The sequence below is a fragment of the Erythrolamprus reginae genome, chromosome Z (genome assembly GCF_031021105.1).
Source record: "Erythrolamprus reginae isolate rEryReg1 chromosome Z, rEryReg1.hap1, whole genome shotgun sequence".
Lineage (NCBI taxonomy): Eukaryota > Metazoa > Chordata > Lepidosauria > Squamata > Dipsadidae > Erythrolamprus > Erythrolamprus reginae.
The window spans coordinates 61,727,581-61,752,272 of NC_091963.1; the positions used below are offsets into that span (position 1 = coordinate 61,727,581).

Consider the following 24,692-nt stretch of genomic DNA (forward strand, 5'->3'; position numbering starts at 1 on the left):
TCTCCAAAGTTATGGATTTAATTGTTCAGAGTTAATGCTGTTTTTAGTGGGTCTTGTAGTATAAAAACCATATCGTCTGCAAAGACTCATAATTTATAGTGCTCTTTTTAATTTTTAATCCTTGAATTTCTTTGTTATTTCTTACATTATTTAATAGGGTTTCTATGGCAAGAATAAAGATTAGAGGGGCTAGGGAGTAATCCTGGTGTACACATTTCCTTATCTTTATTTTTTTGATAGTATCATTGTTTATAAATATTTTAGCTGATTGTTGTGAGTATACTGTATAGCTCTAATAAGTCTTACAAACTTATCTCCAAATTTCATGGCAGCCAATTGGGTTGCAAAAAATTGCCAGTAAAGGCTATCAAAGGCCTTTTGAAGATCAGCAAATATCAAAACTGCAGATTTATAAATATTTTTGTCGTAATATTCTAATGTGTTTAAAACAACTCTTGTATTTGTTCCAATATTTCTAAAAGGGAGAAAACCATTTTGGTCAGGGTGAATTATACCGTTTAAATTTTTTTTTTAAGTCTTTCAGCAATTATAGAGGCAAAAATTTTATAGTCTGTGTTGAGCCGAGAGATTGGTCTATAATTTTGGATATGTTTTCTATCTTTGTTTTCTTTAGGGATTAATGTTATGCATGCGTCATTCCAGGAAGTTGGAAGTTTACCTTGCTCAAGGGCTTCATTAAAAAGATCCAGCATTGTAGATTCTAGGGTTTCTTGAAGATATTTGTAAAGTTCAGTGGGCATACCATCAGGACCTGGGATTTTGTTGTTGTTTTTTGTTTTGCAATTGCATTATTTAATTCTAATAAAGTTATTTTATCGTTTAATACAGTTTGATCTTCCTCAGTTATAGTTTTCAGTTCTATTTCATTCAAGTACTTAAGAATTTGTTCTTCTTTTATTTCTCCTTTGTTATATGGATGCTCATAAAATAGTTGAATAATTTGTATTGTGTCATTAGTCTTTGTTTTTAGGGATCCTGTATTATCATATATAGAGATATATGATAATACAGGATCCCTAAAAACAAAGACTAACAACAACAAATTCTTTTATTGTAGGATTTAACCAATTTTTGATATAGACTGCAATCCCTTTTTTCTCTCTTCTGCTAGAGATGTGAATAATTTCCCCAATTTAGGCATTTCCAGTACTTTTTTATCTTTTTTTTAAATGTGTCTTGGAGGCATATGATGTCCACATTTTGCTTTTTTAATTTACTAAATACTTGTCCTCTTTTTTTGGGTGAATTCAGTCTGTTACTATTCACAGAAAATAATTTGATCTGCTTCTCCATTCTATTTTTATCTATTTCGTTCTTTTACTGCTTCTTAATTCTCGATAGATTTCAATTCTTTCCTCTCTTCTTTTTTTGGGATTAACTGCTCTTTCTTCTTCTATCTCTCCTTCCTCCCGACTTGCTGTCCCTAGTTCAATATTGCTTTCCCCCTCTTTTTTTAAGTGCTCTGCAATGAATTGATTAGCCTGATCTAACGTTTCTATGGAAATTTTTCCCCCTTTCCAGGTGACCATCACCCCTTCGGGTATTAGGTTGGGCAATTTTTGATGCTAACCATCTCCCGGGTTTATTTGCTGATTCAAAGTATGTTTGTTTTGCGGTTTTTAGTTTTCGTGAGAGTTCTTATTTTCTTAAATTTATTTTGTGTCTAATGATGTTAAGTTCTCCTAAGGCTATGGTATTATTGGGTTAATTTTGAAGTGTTTTTTTTCTATGTTCTGTAGTTTTGTATTTAATATATGTTAATGCTCCAGTCATTGTTGTAGTCCATAGTCAGTGGGTTGACCTCCGTCCATCAACCAATAAGGACTGAGCCCATGTTATAAAAGGTCCAGTTCTGTCAATCTTCCCATTTTTTTCCTCAGTCTTCAGCAGGATAGGACGTGTGGTCAACTTACTGATTGTGTGTTTTTCTTCCTTGCTACCTTCTTCTTCTTCCTTTCACCTATCAGGTAATCCAAAGGAGAAAAAAACCCCTCTCCCATTTATCCTCCTCCCCTTCAGCCGCTGCTCCGGGAAGGCACATTGTGAGGTTGGAAGGTTCGTCCTTCCCGACTGGACCGGTAGGCCAGCCAGCTCACTGTTAAAAAGCAATTTTCTTTGCCACTTTAATTGGAGTCTTGAGCAACCGGTCAGGGGAGAGGTTAAAATTGAATTGCGCAGCCGAAAGCCCTTCCCGGGAGGCCCTTATAGCCGGTGAACACGTCTAAGCGGGAATCATCCTGAAGACACAATTTTGGCTCCTTTTGAAGTATTGGCTTGCGAATCCGTCCGGTCTCCCTTAATTGATTCAACGCCTCACAGCTGATCGGCTCCTGCGACAGCGCAGCACTCCACTCCTGCGTGCAAGAAGGCCTCCCTTAATAGATTTCTGTTACCGGGTTAGAATCAGCAATATTCAGCGTGCAAATAAGGCTTCTGGAGTGGAATACATAGCGGCTAAGCTGAAATTGCTATTTCTGAAGGATTTCTAATGGGGAATGAGTGAGTGAGTAAATTGTGTAAAGCACCGATTCATTTTCCTTTTTGGCAGTTAGAGAGTGCAGATTCCGAGGCCTACCAGCACTAACCGAACAGGGCCTTCCGTCATTTTGGTTTTTTTTGTTTCTTATGATTTTCTTACCGGTGGCCATTTTATTGCCTCTACTGCCATTTTGTTTTGAGCCTACTCGTCTTACTACCATGTCAGACTCTAATCATGTGGGCCACGAGCCAGAGGCCTCAAGCTTGACTCCTCAGAGGGATTCTCAATCCCCGGGCCCCAGCAATGTGGGGTACTCTTTTACTCATTCTAGAAAACGGGCCTTTAAGGCCAAGGAGTCATGGCCCAAAGCCACTAAGGCAGCAAAAAAAATCAGAGACCAGGATGCACAAGGCCTTGACCAAAATGTGTGACAAGGCATCCAAGGCGGCTTCGATAAGTGAGCCTTTGCCACCTACTGACCTGGCAGACAAGGTCTTAATGGAATCACACAACTTAGTATTAGTTGATGCTGACATCTGGGGATCCTCTAATCAGACTCTTGGTCTTTTCAATCCCCTTCCTCCTCCTCTTCCCCCCCTCCATCTTGTCTACCTTTCGCCTACAATCAAGCTTTTCCTTATATTGCCCCGCCTTCTCTCATGCCAACTCAAAATTTTCAAATGCATCAAGGCCTTCATGATAGTGCAAATATACAGGCCATAATTTCAGCCGCTGTCTCACAGAGCATGAGCCAATGTATGCAAATCATGAAAGGATCTCAGACCCCTTCCACTAGTGGGAATCAGTCCTATGTCCCAGGGGTTGCTCCATCCCATCCTCCTCCACCATGCCAACCACTCTCCCAGCCAGTGTATGCTGTAGAATTTTGTAACCCGGTAGAAGATGATGAAAGGGGGCCAGATCTAGAATTATCAAATGATGAAGGGATTCCACCAGAATCTCCGGTTATGGCAGGCTTGTTCCATCCTGCCTTATTCCGATCTCTATTATTTAAGGCTAAGAATGTGGCCAACATTACCAATGCAGCCCCTTCGGCCACTCCAGGGTTGGACATTAATCCTCTCTTTTCCCTTACTACACCAGAAGCTCAGGTGATCCCTTGCCCACCTTTGTTTGTGCAATCGGTACAGCAACAGTGGGTTTTCCCCTCTACAGGGGCTATGCCCTCGGCCAATGATAAAAAGTTTTTAATGTAGGGCCAAAATTGGCTCCCTGTCTTAATTCTCCCTCGGTGGATGCACCCATCACCGCGCTCCTGTCTCTCACGAACCTGCCGGTGAAGCTGTGGAGCTGTTGAAACTGGAAGATAAAAGATCCGAACAAACGCTCCTCAAGAATCATCGGGTGGGTGCTTGGGCGTTAAGAGCGGCTACTTCTGCCTCTTTCTTTACCTGGGCTAATTTAACATGGTTGAGAGATTTGCAGGAGAGGATTCCACCCGAGGATACCAGGACATTGTCAAGAAGTTGACAGCTGCATGCTTCACTGCCGATGCTTCGCTTCAAGCGGCCAGATTCACATCCCGTGACATGGCAACTTCTATTGTGGCCTGCAGGATGCTTTGGCTACGTTCCTGGCAAGCGGATGCCAGATACAAGTGGAAACTCGCCACTTCTGCCTTTGCTGGTCAACATCTCTTTGGACCTGCTCTGGATCTGCTCCTCACCGAGAATAAAGATAAGCGTAACATTTTACAACATACCAACCACAGAGGTAATGCTTAATCTATCTCTAACTGTAGGAGATCCTTTCGGTTTCCTGCCCATCCTGTCTGGTGCTCACCACCGATGCCAGTCTCTCAGGATGGGGTGCCCACATCCAGTCCTCAGTGGTCCAGGGGCTTTGGACGCTACAGGAGTCCTCTCTGCCCATCAACATCCTGGAGTTGCAGGCAGTTTACCTGGCCCTCCAAGAACTCAGCCGGCTGATGGTGGGGAAGCATATTCTGGTTCTCACTGACAACACCACAACCAAGGCACATATAAACAAACGGGGGCACCCAGTCCCCTGTGTTTATGGAGGAGGCCAGAACCCTTTGTTATGGGGCCGAGAACCACCTGCTCTCTATCCAGGCAGACTACATCGCAGGGGAGGACAATACCACAGCTCAGCCGCTCTACGATAGATCAGACGGAGTGGCGGTTGCATCCCAGCATCTTCCAGCAGATCTGTTCCCAGTTTGGCTGACCTCAAGTGGACCTTTTCGCTACCAGTATGAACACTCACCCGCCTCGTTCTTCACCAGATTTCGCTGTCGGGGGGGGGCAGAGGGCACAGATGCTCTTCATTCCCCTTGGCCGGAGGGGCTCCTCTATGCCTTCCCTCCTCTTGCCTTAGTCCCCAGGGTAATACGGAAACTGTTGGAGGAGGGGGCGGAACTGATCCTGGTGGCCCCTTACTGGCCACGCAGGGCATGGTTTGCAGACCTTGTGACCTTGTCTGTATCCCCTCCTTGGCGCCTCCCAGTGTTAACCAACGCATTGCAGCAGGGGTCAGTATGCCATCCAGACCCCAACTCGATGAAACTGACTGCCTGGCACTTGAGCAGCTCACGTTAGTCAATCACCAGGTGCCCTCTGGGGCGATGGACCTAATCATCAACAGCAGACGGTCCTCTACTCAACGGATTTACGCCTCCACTTGGCGCACCTTCTGCAAGTGGTACAAGGCAGCGCGATGTTCCCCAACTGACCTCACGGTAGGCAAGATGCTGGGATTCCTGAGTGACGGTTTTGCCAAGGGATTGGCCCCCAACACCCTAAAACGCCAGGTATCGGCTTTATCATCAATGTTGGCCTGCGCGGATTCCTCTCCCTTATCCCAACATCCACTGATTAAAAGTCTTCTGAGGGGTGCCTCCATACATAGTCCTCTGGCCACTCATCGCTTCCCAACCTGGAATCTGACCAAGGTGTTGGACTCTCTGACGAAACCTCCATATGAGCCACTCCAGGACTCTTCTACTCATCATCTTACCCAAAATGTGGCCTTCATTGTCGCTATCACCTCGGCCAGGAGGATTTCTGAATTAGCTGCCTTATCTATGCATAAGGACCTCTTTTTTTTCTGACCGACAAGGTAGTTCTACGCCTTGATCCTTCCTTTCTCCCTAAAATAAATTCATCGTTCCACAGATCTCAGGAGCTCTCCCTGCCCTCCTTTTGTTCCAGACCGGTACATCCACTGGAATGAAAGTGGCACTTTGCGCATCTATTTAAAGCGCACGGCAGACTGGAGAAAATCCGAGGCCCTTTTCATTTCGTACCTCCCGGCCTCTATGGGGAGAAAAGTCAACTTCAACACCATAGGTAGATGGATAAGGGCGGTCATAGCTAAGGCCTACGATATGACTGCAACTCCTCGCCCTAGAGGTATTACAGCCCACTCTACCAGGAGCGCAGCCGTCTCGGCTGCCTGGTCTAAGCAGGCTTCCCTAGAAGATGTGGGTAAAGCAGCCACCTGGTCTGCTCCTACTACCTTCATCAAGCACTATGAGATAGACACCTTTGCCTCTTCTTATGCAGCTTTCAGTAGAAGGTTCTCCAGTAGGTCATTCCTGCATCTACGCCAGCTACTTAGATTTCCCTCCTGAGGGACTCAGGCTTTGGCAGGTCCCACTGACTGTGGACTACAACAATGACTGGAGAATCAACCGTTGAACTTTCTTACCTGAACGGTGATTCTCAGTGTTTGTTGTAGTCCACAGTCAGTGGGACCTGCCAAAGCCTGAGTCCCTCAGGAGAGAAATCTAAGTAGCTGGCATAGATGCAGGAATGACCTCCATATTACCTCCATATGGGTCCATCAGACGTCTGGGGCGGAACCATCAAATCAGTTCTGCCACCCTGCGGGAGAGGATTGGAGTCTTGAAGTCGAGCTGTAGTAGAAAATGGTCTGGCCCTGACAAAGGCAAAACATCTAAGCCCCTTAGTCTGAGACCATTACTTGAGTCAGGTCCATGGCTGTCATGGTGGCCATGAACTCCTTTGCTAACCCAGAGGATTTGCCGAATGACGGCAGGTTAATGAGTCCGGGGAACTCTACTGCCAACCCGGCCACCTCCTCAAGCAGCACAGGCAGGGTGGTTGACACGCAGCTGGGAGGCAGGTACGTGAGCAACAAGACCACCTGAACCCCTAAGTCCAACTTCACCAGGAAGGACTCACAACCCACAATCTCGGAAGCAGCAAGTCTACATAGGCAAAAAGGTCTCCTTGACTATGATAGCTACTCCTCCCCCCCTTCCCTTGGGTCGAGGCTGATGCCATACCTGAAACCCTGCTGGGCATATTTTGGAGAGAGGAACTTCTCCCTCCGGGCCCAGCCAGGTTTCAATCACACATACAAGCTCAGCCTCCTCATCCCGGCTCAAATCCCGGATGAGGAGAGCTTTATTTACCACCGACCTGGCATTGAGTAGCAGCAGTCTGAGTCCAGGGCCAGAATTACACTCATCACCAGTACCCTGGGTTGAGCTAATGGAGCCGGAACATGGGATCGCTATTAAGCAGCGGTCTCTCATTCTCCTGGAATGGCTAGCTCCGTGGCTCCCACTATATCTGCCTCTCTCCAGCAGCACTGGAATATTCTGACCCTCTACCACCCCAGAGATAGGTACCCCCTCCCCTTCTGCCTTTTAGCATCAGGTGGGCCAAATATATCATTCATACCATTTCCATTCACCTCATCCATACCATAACCCCACCCACCCCAACCATCCCACTCATACCAATCATTCATTCCATACACATTATTACACGCGCCCCAGTTATCCATCACTTAAAAAGCCCCCCCAATAATTTAATTAAAAATAGATTAAATTAGCAATGATTAAAACACTAATAAAAATATGTAAAATATATATAAAAATATAAAATTCATAATAAGTTAGTATCGATGAATATAAAATCAGATCTTAGTCACTAGTCAATCATCAGTCAATTAATCAATCCCGGTATAATGTCCTCTATAGATCTTCCATAAGTCCTAGACTCTTAAAGTCTGCTGTCTTATACAATATTCCCACTAGGGACACAGTTCTTCTATGATCTTGCGTAGTAATTAGGAAGATGGAGGGGGGGAGAGATTACAAAAGGTGACAAGCAAGAATTAAACATTGATCAGTACCTCCCAGTCTAATTGGCCATGATGTTCCTAGGCAATTAATTCCATCATTCTCACACCCTTTAGTCACTCTGGTCGCACTAGCCGGTTGTTCTAATATCAGCCAACGCGTTCTACTCCACGGGGTGCTTATACTGGCCGTCTGTCTTCTTCGTCCCACTTTGTCCCCCTCGGCACCAGCAGCTCTCACCCACTGGTGCCATACGGGGGGGGGGGCTGGGTCGTTGTTCCTAATTGTTCCTCGCCCACCATATCTCCGCAGACGTCCTCCGACGCCGACAGCAGGTCACTCCCACCGGCCTGGATCCTCGGCATCTTTGGTCTCAACATGCAGGCAGGTTCACCTCGATCTCGGTGCTGGTCTCCGCTCCGGTCCTTTCCATCGCCCCTTCACCTCCACCGCCTTGGCACCAGTCACTCTCACTCACTCGGTTCAGTCGTGGCTCAATTCTCTCTCGGTTCTCTCAGCTCTCCCAATTTCTTCCCCTTTGGCGTTTGACATCCAGGCGTGGCTGCCATCTTCCACACCCAGCTGATCGTCCTGACAAACTCTCTCAGCACCGCAATCCTGGTGCTCCCACAAACAGGACGAAAGCACTCAATTTCAAACCCCCAAAACGGGGGACACAGCAGCAGATAGACCTCGGACCATATCCAGCCTGGATTGATTCATTTCTGATGATTTTTTCACCGTAGTCTCAGAGGAGCGGTGGATCCTCCATCTCCTCGTTGCTCGTACCAGAACCGGATATGGGTTTTTAAATGTCTTTTTAAGTATCGGATTTGTTACATCGTTTATTATTGTTGTGAGCCACTCTGAGTCTTCAGAGGGGGGCGGCATACAAATCTTATAATTTTTTTTAATTATTATTATTATTATTATTACTACTACTATTATTATTGTTGTTATTGTTGTTGTTGTTGTTATCCATTGTGCAGCCATGGGTCTTGTGAGACAAGCTAGGAAAATTGATAGTTACCGTATATACTCGAGTATAAGCCGACCCGAGTATAAGCCGAGGCACCAGTTTTTGCCACAAAAACTGGGAAAACTTATTGACCCGAGTATAAGCCGAGGGTAGAAAATGCAGTGGCTACTGGTAACTTATAAAAATGGAAACCAATAAAATTACATTAAGTGAGACATCAGTAGATTAAATGTTTTAGAATATATATTTTAAAGAAAACCAGTAAACTAGCTCTGTAAATTTAAAAGACGGTAAACAAAAGCAATCTGGTAATAACAATAAATTAAAAAGTAAAAAAAGTAACTCAATCAGCAACCAAGCTAAAACCTATTTCTAAAGCTAACCCATGGGTCTTTAAACTTGACAGTTTTAAGACTAGTGGACTTCAACTCCCAGAATTCCTGCACCAGCCATGCTACTTCAGGAGTAGGAGTTGAAGTCCACAAGTCTTAAGGTTTGAAGACACTTGCATTTCTAACCCTAACCCAGGGCTCTTTAAACTTGACAGTTTTAAGACTAGTGGACTTCAACTCCCAGAATTCCTGCACCAGCCATGCTACTTCAGGAGTAGGAGTTGAAGTCCACAAGCCTTAATCTTTCCAGGTTTGAAGACTCTTGCATTTCTAACCCTAACCCAGGGCTCTTTAAACTTATCAGTTCTAAGACTAGTGGACTTCAACTCCCAGAATTCCTGCACCAGCCATGCTACTTCAGGAGTAGGAGTTGAAGTCCACAAGCCTTAATCTTTCCAGGTTTGAAGACTCTTGCATTTCTAACCCTAACCCAGGGCTCTTTAAACTTGAGTTTTTAGAAGCCTGGAGAGAGCTCATGCCGTCCGCCCCCCCCCCTTTAGCTTGCTGGCTGGCTGGCTGGATCTTCCACCCCTGATCCTCCCTCCCCCTCGTCTCCCTTTACTGCTCCATGTGTTGTGCAGGGAAGCAGATTTGCTAAAGAGATCCACTTGGGAGGGCAGCAGGGGGAGGAGGAGGAAAGGAAAGAGCTGTTCTCCTCCTCCTTCCCCAGCTGCCCTACCAAGTGGATCTCTTTAACAAATCTGCTTCTCTCTCCGGTTGGGGGCTTCTAAAGCCTGGAGAAAGTTCATGCCGTTCCCCCCACCCCCACTTTAGCTTGCTGGCTCTCTCCTCCTCCATTTCCCTTTATTGCCCCATGTGTTGTTCGGGGAAGCAGATTTGTTAAGGAGATCCACTTGGGAGGGCAGCAGGGAATGGAGGAGGAGGAGGAGGAGATCCAGAGTAGCCTGCAGCCGCAGAGGAAAAGGAGGAAGAGGAAAGAAAGAAGAACCCTCGCCGACAGCATAATTATTTATTTAAGTACCGGTATTTTAAAAATAAATTTAAACTCCTTGTAGCGGCAGGAGAGCGAGAGAGAGAAACGAGCCTTTTCCTCGGAGGAGGGGGAGCAGTTGGCTGGCGTCTTTGCTTGAGCCGGGGAGAGGAGGCAACGCCCCCCCCCCCCGCTCGGCTGTGGGGAAGGTGGGGCCGTTGCCTCCTCTCCTCGGCTCAAGCAAAGACGCCAGCCAACTGCTCCCCCTCCTCTGAGGAAAAGGCTCGTTTCTCTCTCGCGCTCTCCTGCCGCTACAAGGAGTTTAAATTTATTTTTAAAATACCGGTATTCCCTGCTGCCCTCCCAAGTGGATCTCCTTAGCAAATCTGGAACTTCTGTCTTCTCGCAAGTGCCTCCTCTCCCCGGCTCAAGCAAAGGCTCCAGCCAACCACTCGAACGGCGCGCAAGAGGGGGAAAATGGGAAGCCGATGAGGTGGGGGAGGGGTGAGAAGACAGAAGCAGGAATCCACCCCCCCCCCAACCTCACTGGCTTCCCATTGCGTTTTTCCCTTCTCACATGCCGTCGGAGCTGTGAGAGGGGTGGGGCAGGTGCCTCCTCTTCCCGGCTCAAGTAAAGGCACCACCCAACCATAGCCCCAAGAGATCCGGCATCGTTGGAGCTGTGGAGGGTGTAAAAGTGTGACCTTCACAGCCCAGTCCCTGCGTCCAGACCTCGCAAAGGTGCCCCCGAAGCTGCCTCAGCAGGCACCTGCCATAGCTCCCTCATTCGCCCAAGCCAGAAATGCCTGCCGGGCTCCCGCAGGGCGCCCTCTTGTGGTGATTCGGCGCCCTCTTGTGGTGACCCGAGTATAAGCCGAGGTCGGGTTTTCAGCCCATTTTTGGGGCTGAAAAACTCGGCTTATACTCGAGTATATACGGTAATTGAATTGGGAGTTGATATTTTTGTAATAAAGGGCCATCTCCATGACACTTATAGCTTTCTTTTTTTAACGTGTTTATTTTAAATCTAAAAAGTATTTTTGTATTTTAATTGTATTTCTATAAATAATAAGATTTACCAAAATGCATTATTTACTTACATTCTCTTCAGTGATACAAAATACAGTGGCACCTCAATATTCACTGTTAATTGGTTCTGGAAAGCTCAACGATGAGTACTAAAAATGAGTGCCAAATAAATCACATGATCTTTTGTGTTGACTGGGAAAGACTTCCTGTCTGTCCCTTTTCCTATGTCAGTGACTTTAGTATAGCCAACCTCCTGTCCATTCTGCACAGCAATCTCTCTTTTCCTATCTAAGAGTACCAAACAGAGTTCCAATATTGGGACAACATTTGTCATTTGCATGCCAAATCAAATAGACACAAATATAGCTAGTTTATGTCCTCCAAGCTATCATTGCTAAACATCTAATTCCCACAACATTCCTAAAGATATTTAATAAGGCTGTATTGCTATTCTCCCTTTCATTTTCTCATCTTGCATACTGCCTTCTCCTATTGATATCTTATGATGTATCACTTGTTCGTATCTCATGTTTTGTGACTATCTTTATGATCTATGACTTGTCGCTTTGTTGTTTGTATGTACACTGAGAGCAAGAGAGATAGTGATTGCATGCACAGTGCTTCTGCACATGCTCAGAACTAAAACAAAAATTAATTTTTTTAAAAAAAAAGATGGCTGTGCCCATGGACTGGCAACAATCAAATCGGTTTTGTGCCATCATCATGACATCACTAGCAGGGCGAATCAGAAGGAACCCATCTCTGAGAGCTTATACTCTGGAGATATTCCTTGTGTATTCAATCATACTTGGCCATTTTGAGATCAAAATGTATTGAGAACCAAATTCAATGTTTTGAAGCACTCAATATAAATATACCACTGTAGAAAACAATGCATATACATAACTCCATCTAGTTGGTAATAGCATTTTTGGTCTAAATGTTAAGCTATCTAATATATATCTGATTCATATTGTGGTATTTATTTATTTATTTATTTATTTATTCAATTTTTTAATGCCGCCCTTCTCCTTAGACTCAGGGTGGCATACAACATGTTAGCAATAGCACTTTTTAACAAAGCCAACATATTGCCCCAACAAGCCAGGATGGAAGGCTGAGTCAACCTTAAGCCGGTGATGAGATTTGAACCGCTGACCTGCAGATCTAGCAATCAGATTTAATGGCCTGCAGTACTGCACTCTACCCACTGTGCCATCTTGGCTCATGCTATAACTCCCAAATCCTGATACCTCTGAATTACACCAATTGAAAAATGTTGATCTAGGCTAGGGGCCAGCAGGCTGGATATGTCACATGCTAGCCATGCCCATCCCGGTTTTAGCGAAGAGGAGGAAAAGTTGTGACCACAAAGTGACAATCTAAGTTTGAAAACCTTGATCTAGAGTAATGGAAGTAAATGTATTGAAATAAAGTCAACTTTTACTAGTTTTGTGCACATATCCAGGTAATTTTCTTGACAGTAATACAGAAATGAATTACCATTCATATGATGTTTTTCAAATTCTTGATCTAGGTTTACAGCCCTGGTATTGCCTTCAAGTATTTATGATGTCTAATCCTTATTTTCTGAACAATCAAACAACTATTGCTATTTTTTGAAGCCAGTACATTTTTCCACCTGGATTTGGTAGGCCTAATAGACAAAATGCACCAGGAAATGAAATTGAAACAGAAAATTAGAATTATGTTTACCCCTGAATATCTGAACAGCTTGAGTTCAAGTGGTTCTCATTTTTACAGTGCTACCAGAAGGTGATCTTTGGAGATATCAATTTGATTTCCTTGGGAACTGTCTTGTGAAATGCTGTATGGTTCATCTTATTCCCATTATTTAATATCTATAAGTATACCTGGATATGCAATCAGCTCTACCAGTATATAATGATTTCCAATTGCACTTCTTTCCTGAAATAGGCTGTTTCAGGAGCTTCGACTGTAGATGTTTTAGTCTGTAATAATCTGATCCTGGAAAACAATCTAAATTCAAACAGGTCCAAGGTCTTGGTGATTATAGAAATAGCACTTAGATTATATATTACTTCGCCATGCTTTCCATCCCTCTGTAAGTGGTTTACAGAGTTAGCATAATGCCTGCAACAATCTGGATTCTCATTTTACTAACCTTGCAAGGCTGAGCTGCTGAGAATCTTAACTGTCAAACTGCTGGCAGTCAACAATCAGCAGAATTTGGCTGCAATACTTTAGTGATAGGCCTTGCTCTTAACATATGCTAAACTACTGGATTTAGATGTATACATCAATGATGCCTGCAGTGTATGTATGTGATCAGAGATGTAGAGGAAACCACTAACTAAATGTTCCATCTTTTTTTCTATGTGGCAATTCTAGGCATAGCCCTCTTGTATCTTCAGCTGTATCGTGTGACAAAGGAGCCAACTCATCTACAGAGATCCCTGGATTATGTGAAGAGAATCCTACGTAATCTGAATGGAAGAAGAGTTACGTTTCTTTGTGGTGATGCTGGACCTTTGGCAGTGGGAGCAGTTGTGTACCACAAGATGAAAAATGCTAGTGAATCCAAGGAATGTGTGACCAAGTGAGTTAACCAAGTAAATTGACTAGGACAAAAAGACTAGGTCGACTAAATATTCTTTGGTGTAAGATTGCTTTTTGGATTGGGCAAATGATTACTGGCAATCTGTCCCAATAATCTCCCAGTAATCCCACTGTCGATGATGATAGAGCCTTTTGTCCTCATATTGTCCTTTTTTTCTGTGCTAAATAATGACCTTTAAAAAAAAAAGTATGTGTCTTAATTTTTTAATTCTAATTTTAAAAAATATTCTGTAAAGTAATATTCGGATCTTGAGGCTTTTGGAAAGTCTTCCTGTCATTCAGCTATAGTGGTACCTCTACTTACAAACTTAATTTGTTCCATGACCAGGTTCTTAAGTAGAAAAGTTTGTAAGAAGAAGCCATTTTTCCCATAGGAATCAGTGTAAAAGCAAATAATGTGTGTGATTGGAGAAACCACAGGGAGGGTGGAGGCCCTGTTTCCTCCAAGGAGATCCTTGAGAGGCCCCACAGAGGCTTCTCTCCACCTTTTCCAGCCCTGTTTCCTCCCATGAGATTCCTACAGAAGGCCTGTTTCCTCCCAGGAGATTCCTAGAGAGGCCCCACAGAGGCTTCTCTCTGCCTTTTCCAGTCCTGTTTCTTCCCTGGAGATTTGTAGAGAGACCCCATGGAGGCTTCTCCCTGCCTTTTCTGGTTACAGTTTCGGAGGCTCGGGTTTGTAAGTGGAAAATGGTTCTTGAAAAGAGGCAAAATAGCTGAAAAGTTCATAAGTAGAGGCGTTTTTAGGTAGAGGCACCACTGTACTTTGAAATTGACAACAGTCATGAAGTTGAAGAATCATAAAGACCAAATGTTTGATATTTGCATTCTTTATGTTCTTTCTTGCATCTACATTAGATAGTTAACTGGTTCATAGGGATTACACTCTTCTTTTGTTGTTTATATTTAGAATTTTAATGCCCCCCCTTCTGACCATTAAAAGTTATATGTGGGTATTATTGTAATATTTAGTGTTGGTTGTGTATTACGGCTTGTTTTTAAGATAATGGGTTTTAGCCATAGTTTTAATTATTAGATTGGAATTTATATTGTGTTATTGTTGTTGTGAGCCACCTTGAATGTCTGGAGAGGGGCGGCATACAAGTATAATAAATTATTATTATTAAATTATTAAATGGTTTGGCCCTGAGCCATTTAGGACTTTAAAGGTAATACCTTGAATTGTGTGCAGAGACCGACTGGCAACCAATGCAGCTCACATAAGATTGGAGTAATACGGGCATACCTTGGTACACCCATTATTACACATGCCGCTGAATTTTGCACCAACTGAAGTCTCCGAACACTCTTCAAGGGTATCCCCATGTAGAACGCATTGCAATAGACAAGACGAGAAGTGATGAGGGCATGAGTGACTGTGTGGAGTGCCTCCAGGTCAAGGTAGGATTGCAATTGATAGACAAGACAAACTTGTGCAAAAGCCTCAGCTGTGGATCTAGGAGGACATTCAAGTTGTGAACCCTATCTGAGGGGGAAATTGCTCTCCCCCCCAGCACCAAGGACAGGCAGATGGAATCATCTTTAGGAGGAAGGAACCACAGCCACTCAGTCTTGTTGTGGTTGAGTTTTAACCTGTTAACTCACATCCAGACCCTTATGGCTTCAAGACACTGGCACATCACTTCCACCGCTTCACTGAAGGGGTGGAGATATATATCTGAATATCGTCAATATATTGTTGGTAACTCACCCCATGTCGGATGGTCTCACCCAATGGTTTCATGTAGATGTTGAGTAAGAGAGGAGAGAGGACTGACCCCTGAGGCATGCCAAAAAGGAGGGGCCTAGGGGTCGACCTCTGTCTTCCCACTAACACTGACACCAGCTATATGGGTTGAACTCGAAGGGTCGGAACAAGGAATCGCATGAGGCAGCAAGACTTGGTTCCCCGTAAGTGTCCTACCCCTCGGTTCCAATCATACCTACCTCTCCCCGTTATGACCATAATGTTCCAGCCCTTGTGCTTCTCAGAGATCACCTCTCCAACACCATCTGTATTGCATTAGCCACCCTGAGTCTGTGGAAAAGGGCAGCAAAGAAATCCAACCAACAAACCAAACAACCAACCAAATAAACAAATAAATGGGGTAGGACATTTTAGGACATAACCTACATAATCTGAATAGAAGTCAAATGATGACTTACAAGAACCCATGTCATGATCACATCTGAGATTTAATATAAAAAAGAGAGTTCCATTGCATATTTTCTCAATTCTGGTTTCACAGACTTTTGCAGCTCCAGAGAATAGTCCTTACTTCAGATTCTGACCTTTCAGATGAGTTGCTTTATGGAAGATCTGGTTACCTGTACGCTTTGCTTTATCTGAATACTGAAATTGATCCTGAGACAGTGCCACAATCAGTAATCAAAGAGGTAAGGAAAATACAATAAAACCTTGATTTTATAGACCATTTAGCTGTCTCTGTATGTAGGATTTGTCACATTTGTATGTGGGATTTCATTTTCCAAAGAATTAAAAAAAACACTTTTCCTAAAGCCTGTGTCATTTGCATAATCTCACAATTGACATTTGTATTAATTTACATCATTTACCTAATTGAATAATTCAGTTTGAATGTTATAGACACTCAAATTTAAAGGATACCACTTTCCCACAAATGGAGTCTTAAATCCTATTGTGTACTTTTTGTATACCGTTTCTTTCTTTCACTGATATTCCAGAGAGTTCAACTTGAATTATCTGCTTTGGAAAGGAGAATATTTCTAGGTGATCATAGTGCTTAGTTCTTGCAATTCCTCTCTTATTTTTTGTATGTCCTACCTGAGCAGTTTCATTATGCTGCTCTCAGCCAAATCTTCCTTTGCCTTTCTCCAAATGTTTTATTTTAAAACCACAGTCCAGAAGCAATCAGGAGGGCGTTGCTTTTCTTCCTTTCTTTCTTTCTTTCTTTCTTTCTTTCTTTCTTTCTTTCTTTCTTTCTTTCTTTCTTTTAGGTTGATTTAAGACACTAAATCTCTTATAGCCATCCATTTTGGACTGATAGTTTTTACTTTAAAGTATCTATTTTGCCTCTAAATGTTTGGAATGCCCAATGGTCTAAAGCAATGCCCACATGATATTGCTGCCCATGCATGTGTACTCCCAAAGAAATAGAAGAGACACACATACCGTATTTTTTGGAGTATAAGACGCACCGGAATATAAGATAACCCTAAATTTTAGAGGTGCAAACTAGGAAAAAAGTATTCTGAATCAAATGGTGCATTAATATATAATTTAATAAAATACCAGTGTAGCCAGTCACTAAACAACCTATATACATCTGCCTTTGTCTTCATTGCATACACAAAACCAAACCTAGAATAATGATCCATAATGCTTAAAATAAACCGTGAACCATCATAACTAGTTACTCTCATTGGACCTATTACATCAACAAACACTAGCTCCAAGATAGCTTTAGTTTTAAATCCACTATAACAGTTTGCAGGGGTAACTTTGCTTTTCTCTTCAAGACAAATATTACATTCTACATATTTAGCACATGGTTTAAGTTTGATCCCATCAACAAGCCCAATTGTCTTTTTCACCAATTGAAAATTCAAATGCCCCATTTTTCTATGCATAAGATGAATACAATTATCATGAGGTTTTGCATTACTAAGCATGGCATTTGTCTTTGCTTATTTCTCCCTATTAATTACATATAAACCATCTTTAAACTCAGCAACAATTTTACACCCCTATTTTTCAATAATGCAATGATCATCTGTAAATAGAACAGTGTAACCCAATTTTGTTAAAACATTTACAGACAGCAGATTATACCTTGCTTGAGGAATATATAAAGAGAATACTGTTCCTTTAAGAAATGAACAGTGTGCATTCCCCTCCCCAGAAGCATTAATTTTCCAGCCGTTAGCTAAACAAACGCTTTCCCTACTGGCATTTAACTTCTCAAAACATTTCTTATCATTGACTAAACAATGCATCGCCCCGCTGTCAACAACCCACAAACCCGCTTTTACATTCCTAGTTTGTACATTTTTGGTAGTCACTGAGACCTCACCAGGTTTCTTCTTCTGTTGACAAAACCTTGCAATATGACCTTTTTGTCTACAAATATAGCAAGTCCTAACAGAAAAGTTTTTAACCGTAAAAACCTTTTGCTGAGGCTTTCCTTCTTTGAACTGTAAATGGTCTCTACGAAGATTCGCTTCTTCCAACAAACTCCCTGGAACCTCAGGCACAATAAGTTCATCTTTGGACAATTGTAGATGTGCTCCGACACTGTCTAGCACATATCTCCGTCGTAAAATGTCCCAACACTTGGCAGCTGAGCTCTCACCACGAATGTGAGCTAATTACTGGTCTGCAAGCGTAAGTCCAATCATACTGCAAGCTCTTAAATTGTCCCGGTTAAAGTCCTTTGCCCTCTTGGCATCCTCCTCATTCCCAGGATCCAAGTCATCCAAATTGGGGGGTTCAGCAACAATATCCCACAGTCCCTCACATTGCAACAACATAGTGCATTTCACAGCCCATGTGCTGTAGTTGCTTCCATCTATCTGAGCAATGGAGAAATTTTTAGAAGACTGAAACATTGCCATTTCTTATTCTTGTTACTTCTCCAACAATACTTACAACAACAACTGTGATACAATGCTGGCTAAAATAAACCACACATTAACAATCCACGATTCTCTACCACTGGGCCCATAACCAATGTTGGCTTGTCTCAGTTAGCTATGCTATGAAACCTTCAACAATACCGAGCAGAGAATTTTAATAGAGCGTGGATGTGTGATAAAGCCAAGACACAGACTTAGTTAAATAAGTATTATTTACATATAAACAAAATATAAACAATCCAAAATATGCACGTAGCAAATACAGAACAATACAGAATATAGATAACAAGCACAAAGCTAAATATAATAGATAAAGCACAGAGCTTATACAATACAGATAAAGCACACAGCTTCTACAAGCACAGAGCTTGGATACGACTCCCCCGTCTCAGGCAAAAATAAAGTAACAAGGAAGTGAACGGGCACAATCATGAGCTTTTATAGCTTCAATGACGACATAGCCTTGAACATTTACTCTGCAATTAAATGTTAACTCTTTGAGTGCACATTAACCCTTTAAGTAACAGTACAGTTTTACAGTAGCAACTGTAACATTTAAAGTGACAGTACAAGTTTGGTACAGTTTATAATATGCAGTTTACAATGGCAAACCCTAACACACATGTACCCTGTACTAACAGAAAGCAATAGTTTAACTTATTTATTTATTTATTTATTCATTTGTCCAATACACAAATACATAGGAAGAGAATAGACATGTGGTAATATATATAAGGGTAAAAGCGAACTTAGAGGAGACGATATATGAAAAGAAGAGAATATATATGATAGGTGAAAGAGAGGAAAGGCAAATGTTAAGTTTTCAGAAAATTATAGAATATAAACAAAAAGTTCCCATGTATTACTGTATTACTACGGGAGGGGGTCTTTATCAAAGATGCATAAGTTTTATTTTCCAGTATCTATCCTTCTTGAAAACTGGAAAAAAAACTCGTAATAACAAGATAAACCTTTCAGGGGTTCTGAAATAGTCCAGAAATGAAGGAAATTAGTGCTGGCAAGTATGTTCTCCAAATAGGTAACGTTATCATTCCACAAACTTAGATATTTTAGTTTCCTCCCTGGCTTAGTATTTGTGGGTAATAAAATATAGAAACAATGACATAATACCTTAGGAAATATCATGTGCTTTCTGAGAGTAGACTTGATTCCTTTGTATGTGAGGAGCTTCTTATGAAAGACATGCACTACAGGAATATGTTAGCATTGCTTAGAGAAAATAATAATGAAATTAAAAGAACAATGTACTTCTATATTGTTTTTTCCCTCCTCTGTCTGCATAAGGTTGTGGAATCCATCATTGAATCGGGGAAAACCTTTTCCAGAGAAGAACGAAAGACTGAGCGGTGCCCATTGCTGTACCAGTGGCACCGGAAACAGTATGTGGGGGCAGCCCATGGTGTGGCTGGAATTTACTATATGCTTATGCAGGTAATGTTCCATCTTCCAATAGAAGAGAATACCTGTAGTTCAGAATTGAATAGTTGAGGACTAGGTGTTCTTTGAGCATGGTTGTTTGCTTGCAGCTCAAATATTTCATTACCCAACTAGGTAACATCGGTACTTTTTTTCTTGGTTCTTCCTTGATTAGCATATTGTTTTTATTGTGTGATTTTTTGGGGGGGTCTGGTGTTAATCCAAAATTGAAGAGCCCTTCAAACCTGTGATAGCAAAACCTATGGTACGTGTGCTAGAAGTGGCACACAGAGCCAGTTCTCCTTGCACGCTGAGCTGTTGTCGTTGTTCTTCCGGGTTCCGGTACGCTGGCCAGCTGGTTTTCATGCCCATGGACATGCTGTGAACCAAAAGATCAGTTGCACATTGCAGATGTGTGCTCCAGGAAGATGATCTTCCTCTTTCCAGGATGTGCACGGGAAAGCTGATCTGATTTGGGGATCCTGGTGGTCGCTCCCTCAGGGAGCAGAGAAGGTAAGCCAGGGCTTCCCTCCCTTTCTGTCCAAGTAGGCTTCTTCCGTGGCCCCAGAGAACTGGTGGACCAGAAGTCGATGAGGGCAGGGTAGAGATGATGGGCTGTGTGTTCAGATTACCCCATAGTCTGGGGTCCTTCCCACTGGGAGCTGCTATTCCCTGACTGGCACCATCACTCTCAGCCCCACCACCTTGAATGGAGCCTCTTGACTCACTCTATTGGCCATGCAGGTTCCCAGGACTGTAGCCATCATCACATCCCTATGGTCATCATTTCTCTCTCTCCCTGCCAGGGGCTTTTTTCCTTTCCAGACCAGCTCCAAGCAAGCAGTGCACAAAGTTTAACAGCTCTTGTGCTGCTGTCTGCACTGCTTGCTTGGAATGGTCTTGAAAGGAAAAAGTATGGCTGAATAAGGTTGGACTCACCCATCCAGGTGCCTCCAAACAGGCCTCACTGTGCTAGTCTCTCTGTTGAACTTTGCACCCCAACAGTGATCACCCACCGAAATGGAGCCTGCCCTCGAGCTTCTCTGAGTGCCCTCTCTTTCCCACAGTGAACAAACTGGGGGAGGGGGGGAAGTGAAAAGCACTTCTCGCTTCCCCTCTACCTGCATGCTGTAATTGGAGGATGCTCCTCCAGAATCTTGGCTGCAAGCTGGCAGTTCCAGAGGGTTGAACATTCATTCATTCATTCATTCATTCATTCATTCATTCATTCATTCATTCAATTTTTATGCCGCCCTTCTCGTTAGACTCAGAGCGGCTTACAACATGTTAGCAATAGCACTTTTTAACAGAGCCAGCATATTGCTTCCACAATCCGGGTCCTCATTTTACCCACCTCAGAAGGATGGAAGGCTGAGTCAACCTTGAGCCAGTGATGAGATTTGAACCGCTGACCTACAGATCTGCAGTCAGCTTTAGTGGCCTACAGTACTGCACTCTACCTGTTGCGTCACCTTGGCTCTTGGTGGGACTCGGGCAATACTTGGTACACAAAATGTGACATTGTGATTGATTCACCTGATTTGGCAGTATTAAACTCTGATGTTGAGGAAGATGCCAAGAAACTACCTGAGTTTTTAAAAAGACAATGAAAGAGCTTATAGCATTATTGGTCTCACACTGGAAGATAAGTAGGTAGTTCATGTTTATGGAGTAAGTTCGGCTGCGAAGTGTTGGGACATTTTACATCAATTATATGTACAAGACAGTGTTGGTGCTCACATTCATCTCACAAGGAGACCATTTCGTACTTGTTTATCTAAGAATGGTGATATGTTAGCTCATTTGAGTGAGATGAAGGAACTGTTGTCTGAGCTACATGATAAAAGATAAAAGAAGAGGATTAGTCTAATGGTAGTTCTCCTTATGTGATGGTCCCAAGAAGCGTTAGTAGGGCAAGATGGGAACCTGACAGATATCAGGCAAATGTTCTTGTCAGGTTGTTGTAGAACCTTCTAGTTACAATGAAATGAAGAGATATTCACAGAAAGAACAAGAGTATTGGCGTAATGAGATGAAAAGAGAACCGAATTCATTTAAAGATCTGGATGTTTATGAGGAAACACCATTACCGTCAGGTGAGCATGTAATTGGCTGTCGTTGGATTTGTTAAACTCAAGGTTACCATAATTTTTTTGAGTATAAGACACACCTTTTTACTCTCTAAAAGAGTCTGAAAATTCAGGCGCGTCTTATACTCTGAATGTAACTCCCCGCCAGCCCTAACTAGCTGCTAACGATCTTCCCAGCTCTTAGCTTACAGGCTCTTTCATTGTTTCTCTCTGCTAAGAATGATTTCTAAGACCTAAGTCTTTGCAGGGTTTTTTCATTGCTCTATTTGCTCTGAATAAGTTTCTTTACAGCCCTAACCAGGTGCTAACGATGTTCACAGCTCTTCAGAGCTTACAAGCTCTTTCATTGTTAACTCTCTGCAAAGAATGCTTTCCAAGCACTAAGTCTGTACAGTTTTTTTTCTTTGTTTTACTTAATCAGAATGTTTCTTTTGATAGCCTATATTGGCAATTTTTTATAACTCAATTTGCAACTATGAAATTTGGAGACAATTTTGTAAGACTTATTAGAACAATCTACTTACAGCAAACAGCTAAAATATTGATAAATAATGATAAATAATGACAGACAAAATAAACATAAGGAAAGGTGTATGACAGAGTTGTCCTCTAGCCCCATTGATTTTCATTGTCGCTTTAGAAATCTTGCTAAATAATGTAAGACACAATAAAGAAATTCAAGGACTAAAAGTTTAAAAAGAACATTATAAAGTACAAGCCTTTGCTGATGACATGGTTTTTATTTTAAAAGATCCCTTGGAATCAGCACCCATTTTGATCAACAAAATTTACATATTCGGAGAGGCTGCGGGGTTAAAAAGTAATAGAGAAAAAATTAAGATAATAACAAAAAATGTGACACAAGAACATATTATTGAACCTGAAGAAATCCTCAACTACAGGAAAGGTTCAAACTCAACCCTGACAAGACGGGGTGGCTGTGGGTTCTGCCTCCCAAGGACAATTCCATCTGTCTGTCTATTACCCGGGGGGGGGGGGGATTTTTGACTCCCTCGGAGAGGGTTTGTAACTTGGGTGTCCTCCTTGATCTACAGCTGACATTAGAACATCATCTTTCGGCTGTGGCGGGGAGGGCATTTTCCCAGGTTTGCCTGGTGCACCAGTTGTGGCCCTATTTGAATAAGGAGTCATTACTCACAGTCACTCATGCCCTCATCACCTCAAGGTTGGACTACTGCAATGCTCTCTACATGGGGCTACCTTTGAAAAGTGTTCGGAAACTTCAGATCATGCAGAATGCGGCCACGCGTGCTATCATGGGTCTCCCTAGGAACGCCCATATCTCATCAACACTCCGCGGCTTGCATTGGCTGCCGATCAGTTTCTGGTCACAATTCAAAGTGTTGGTAATGACCTATAAAGCCCTATATAGCATCGGACCAGAATACCTACGGGACCGCCTTCTGCCGCATTAATCCCAGTGGCCGATTAGGTCCCACAGAGTCGGCCTTCTCCAGGTCCCGTTGACTAAACAATGTCGTCTGGTGGGACTTAGGGGAAGAGCCTTCTCTGTGGTGGCCCTGGCCCTCTGGAATCAACTACCCCCTGAGATTTGAATTGTGCCTACCCTCCTTGCCTTCCATAAGATGCTGAAGACCTATCTATACTGCCAAGCATGGGGGATTGATTTCTCCGCTTACCTTTCCTGACTCAACATGTGAGATTGGTATGATTGTTTTAGAGTTGGTAGTTTTTTATAATAATGGGGGTTTTATTTATTTTTATTTATTTATTTATTTTTTTAAAAAAATTATACACAAATGATAAAACAAGTAGACAAATAGACAAAACAATAATAAACACAAAAAATTGACCAAAAACAAAACATTTACATACAATTTGGGAAAAGAATGTTTCCCCACTCTTTTGAAATGTTCAATCAGAGAAAATTTTCCTCATAACTTAACATTCTTTTATTGACATATTGCTTTGCTTTATTTATAATTTAATCTGTTTTTTTAATTTATAATTTGTTTATTTTATCATTATTTGTTTCTCTAGCCAATCATAGAGGTTTCCCCATATCTTATAATATTCCGAATCTTCTTTCCCTTCCAGATTTTTTGACATCCTATCCATCTTTGCACATTCCAGCATCTTTTTAATGATCGTAGCTTCCTCCGGTGTTCTATTGGATTTCCACTGTTGCGCATAGGCTATCCTAGCAGTTGTCAGAATGTGGATGGCCAAATATCTTACTTCTTTTTTAATTTTTTTGTTAAAAATGCCCAATAAGTATAATTCTTTTTTTCCCCCTTCAAATTCTTCCTTTGTTATTTCTTTTAACCAATCTGCTATTTTATTCCAATAATTGTTTGTCTCCGGGCAAGTCCACCATGTGCCTTTTTCTTTTTTACATTTCCAAGAAAGTGGTGAAACTTTCAGGAACATTTTAGAGAGTCTTTCCGGTGACAAATGCCACCTGTAGAACATCTTACACTGATTTTCCTTGAATGTAAACGATTTAGTCATCTGCCAATTGTAAATCCAGAGTTTTTCCCACTTTTCCAATTCAATTGTGTATCCAAAATTTCTTCCCCAGCTTATCATGTTTTCTTTTACAATTTCCATTTCTGTATCGTAATGAATTATTTATATATTTTACCGATTAGTTTTTCATCATTCCCTAATAATATGGTTTATATTGGATTTGTATTTTATTCTATCTATTGTTGTTGTGAGCCGCTCCAAGTCCTCGGAGAGGGCCAGTATACAAATCTAATTATTATTATTATTATTATTAATAATAATAATAATAATAATAAATATTTAGGTTTGTGGATTACAGCCAATTGTAGTACATATTAAAAAGGACAACCATGAAAAACTAATTAATGATATGGAAAAAGATTTTACCAGATGGTCCAAACTTCCACTTTGGGAAAGATTGCTGTAATTAAAAGTAACATACGTCCATGCTTCTTGTACCTCTTCCAGACAGCACCAATTAAATTAAATTAAATTTTCTTCAATAATGTTCATTAAAAAAATCCATAGATTTAT

The 24,692-nt window shown here is 42.1% G+C and overlaps 1 protein-coding gene across 1 annotated transcript in view; it reads left to right on the top strand.

The window, feature by feature from the left end:
* The window catches only part of LANCL2 (LanC like glutathione S-transferase 2), a 67,017-nt gene that overhangs the window by 12,342 nt on the left and 29,983 nt on the right, over positions 1–24,692 (top strand). Inside the window, exons 3-5 of the mRNA XM_070729749.1 lie at positions 13,300–13,507; positions 15,774–15,921; positions 19,447–19,593. Coding sequence (XP_070585850.1) covers positions 13,300–13,507; positions 15,774–15,921; positions 19,447–19,593 — 503 coding nt within the window. The remainder of the gene's footprint in view (positions 1–13,299; positions 13,508–15,773; positions 15,922–19,446; positions 19,594–24,692) is intronic.